This window comes from Morone saxatilis, unplaced genomic scaffold (assembly GCF_004916995.1).
Source record: "Morone saxatilis isolate NCDOM2014 unplaced genomic scaffold, NCSU_SB_2.0 Contig3, whole genome shotgun sequence".
NCBI lineage: Eukaryota > Metazoa > Chordata > Actinopteri > Moronidae > Morone > Morone saxatilis.
This window is the reverse complement of record NW_023339873.1, coordinates 22,348,023-22,351,740: the sequence shown is the minus strand read 5'-3', so window position 1 is coordinate 22,351,740 and position 3,718 is coordinate 22,348,023. Positions and strand designations below refer to the sequence as shown.

The 3,718-nt window shown below is 36.7% G+C and overlaps 1 protein-coding gene across 1 annotated transcript in view; it reads right to left on the bottom strand.

Moving 5' to 3' along the window:
• The window catches only part of gabra2a (gamma-aminobutyric acid type A receptor subunit alpha2a), a 37,333-nt gene that overhangs the window by 33,460 nt on the left and 155 nt on the right, over nt 1-3,718 (bottom strand). Inside the window, 1 exon segment of the mRNA XM_035674587.1 lies at nt 421-533. Coding sequence (XP_035530480.1) covers nt 421-533 — 113 coding nt within the window.

Sequence of the window (3,718 nt, the reverse complement as noted above, 5' to 3'; positions counted from 1 at the left end):
TTGCCGCTGTCACCAAGTGCTTGCTCATGGTGGGAACTGTTGGGTCTCTGTAAATAATGTTATAAGGAGTATGTTCTAGACCTGCTCTATCTGAAAAGTGTCCTGAGATAACTTCTGTTATGAATTGGAGCTATAAAAATAAAATTGAATTGAATTTTATAAATAATTATTATAATGATTAATGAGTTAATCTTGAAAATAATGAGCGGCTTAATAAAAAAACCCTCAAATTTATGACAGAACAACTGACTTACAAACTGTAGGTATAGAGTTTGGAAAATGTGGGTATTTACCAGGCAAGAAGGGTCTAATGAAAGACCTCACTAAATTGCATTGTGGGAAATGTAGTGTTTTAAAGCTTGAGGTCAAGATATGAGTTCCCCAGCATTATGAAAGTGCAATAGTATAAATCACTCTTACCTCCCAGACCAGGTCTCAGTCTATTGTCATACCCATCGAGCAGACTGTCCAGGATCTTGGTGAAGGTTGTGATGTCTTTGAAGTTACTTGTTGAATTGGAATCTGCTTTTGACCTAAATGTAAGACAAACATGTGATTATAGACAGGGAAAGAAAAATGTATATTTGTAGATTTGTCAACAAATCTACAAATATAGACTTTACTTAAGTACTACTAAGAAGTGTGGGTGGCGATGCATTTTGGTAATCTCCACCTACAATATTACATCCAGTTTATCCCAGATTACTTCACACCAAACCTGGAAAAATATGTTGTGGCACTGTATTTAATCTTAAAGCACATGATGACACACATTTTGAATGCAATACAATATATGTTGAATTGAAATTCAAACCCTACAGCACAAGGCAGATACGTGGTCGTCTAAATAACCTTCAAGCAACTACAGTTCTCACTATAAGCAAGACATGTTTATTTAAATGTGAGTGGCTTTTTAGTCTATATGTTATTTGTAAAAAATTACTACAATTGAAATCACTTCAATGACAGACTATTTTGAGAGAACATGATTCTCATTAGAAACTGGTCAGACTGAAAACTGTAAGCATTTGGAGTGATTGGTGAAAAAAGACAACTCTTCTTTGTTTTCTATTAGTGTGTGACTTCTTATTCTTTTAAAGATACACTATGTCATTTTCTGCCTGTAGGGTTTTCTTACATCCAAACAACAAAAGAGGTAGTTTGATGGCATCATAAGGTAGCATGGGATCATGGGAGTTGCTTTTCATTGTTAAACAACCACCATTGCTGATCTGTCTATATCTATCTCTCTTAATCTATCTGATGTGATTGCGGCAGAAATTGTTTATGTCCTTGGTAATATATTAAAGTTTTTTTCACATTACTTCCAGTTTGACTTCCTTCCTCACTCTCTGACATATCTGATATATCCCGTATTTAGCCAGAAGTTACCATAACGCACCTTTACCTGAATGAAATGACCGATTTGTCAGGGTTTCAACATTGTTGGAAACATTTGTGATAATGTAAGTTATGCATGGGACGATATGCAAATTTCATATCACGATTAAATAATTGTGATTCACGATATTATCACAATAATCATCAAAAACGTATTGGAATCACTTTACATTTAGTGAAGAAACATACACTTTTATTGCATTACTCTTGTTCTTTTGTTTAAATACTATTTTCACACATCCGGTGTCACTGGTTTTGTGGGGAACAGTGGGCAAACCGAGCTTTCAGCCATGGTGACAGGTTTAGGATTTTGGAAAGATACTGCCTCCCAATTGTGACAATTCAAAAATAAAATCAGGAAATCAAGCCCGTACGCTAGCGAAGTAGATATCTTTTTTCAAGTCACTCCCAATTATCCCGATAATGCAAAACTCTATGAGAAGTCCTGATTATTATGAAGTAGTTCACTATTGGCTTTATCTAATGACTGCTAGTGCTCCGGTTTCCCCCACCACCATCATAACATGTATGTTGCGTTAATTCTCCAGTCAGTGCCCTTGACCAAGGCACTGGTTCACATCTGGAGTTGGTCCCTGAGCTGCCCACTACTCCTAATCCTAATATTTGAGATGGGTCAAATGCAGCGATTAATTTCCCTATGATCATCCATAAGGTATAACTTAACTTAAACATATCTACACTTTTCACCAGATTGTTTCTCCCTTATTCCCTCACTTCACATCTTATTTCCTTGTAGCTACATGTATATACCAGTGCTTACTGTACTGGTACTGTTAGTACAAAAATTTGTAAAGAATTACGCTGTGCATTGTGGACCATTATCTAGAGCATTACCAATGTTTGTAACATCATAATAACGAGTGTGGACAGCCTCAATATTCTTCAGTCAAGAATATTCTTGTGTTTTATAACTAGGTTCGGGAACAAAGACCACGCCTCAAACTCATCACATTTATGCACAGAAAAACTGAAGCACACCTTAGGCCTATATGTTCACTCACTCTTTGACTCAGTTTTCATGTCCCACCATCCCAATCCCTTTCTTTTTTCTCCCCTTCTCTTTCTCTTATTCAAATAAGAACCACTGAAACGGCTCCCACACTCAGTCTTAGTGCCAACATGGTTCCCTCCCATCCCACCCGAACTCCTCCATCCATCCATCTGTCCACAAACCTGATTTCTCCCCCCATCCATTCATACATCACCCTTCCTTTCCATACCCCTTAATCCCTCGACCGCCATCCCTTAACCCTATATCCCTCATCCTCCACGCCTCGACCCTCATCCCTTTATCGCTTCTACAGTTTATTCTATTAGTTCACCTTTATCCATTATGTGCAATAAACCATTTTTGTTTCATATCCTCATTGGTCATTGTTAGTGAAAGACGCACTTTAAGAGTACAGTAGCCATTTACACATTTTCCACTTTAACCATTTACAGCTTAAAGTGAGAAATAACACTGATTACTCATAAACATCTAAAAAAAATCTGCCACAGCAATGTATTGCTTAATGTAATATAAAAAACAATGGATTGTGATGCACTGAGGAAGAGAATTGTCAGAGGGGAAAATTCCCTGCTCCTCTAATTGTGTTTTTTTTTTTACCTTTTTAATCAAAAGTCTCAATGTGAATTTCCTTTTTTTCTTATTTTTTTTAGAATAATAAATAACCAGGGCAATGGATTTCTACAGCACGTTATAGGCATGTTTTCCGTTTGATGGTTGATAAACTGGATAGATTTCATTTAAACCTTATCACATTAAGATTACATGCTCTGTTCATGTGGAACACAAGACAGGCGGTGTAAAAATCTAATTTAATGCTATACAGAATAATGGGGCTGCAATTTGATGCTAGGATTAGAATAGATTAGGATTTAAACTTTTAGAAACGGCTCGCTTACTCTCACTATCTTTTTAGTCACAGTGCACCGCGATGGGTGGTAAGAACACTGAGTGCCAGTTCCTAAAGTTCAGATTTAAAAAAAAAAGAAAGAAAAAAAGAAAGATGCTTTTTCTACTATTGGTAAACCGAAATTACTAGAACGGTATAACAATTTCAGTAGACTGTATGTGATCATGTGCTACGTGTGATATTTTTTCTGATTTGCAAATAATCCTTAAATTGTTCGATTTTTCAACGAGGTCTGGTGTGGCGCTTTCTACGTGGGGACGAACTGAGCACACAGAGCAGCCTTTAGCGTGTTATTATAAATCCTGGTATTACCGCGCCTCATTAACGTTGGTAGTAGTGTACTTGTAGTACTACTGCTGCTTAACAAACATTCCGTG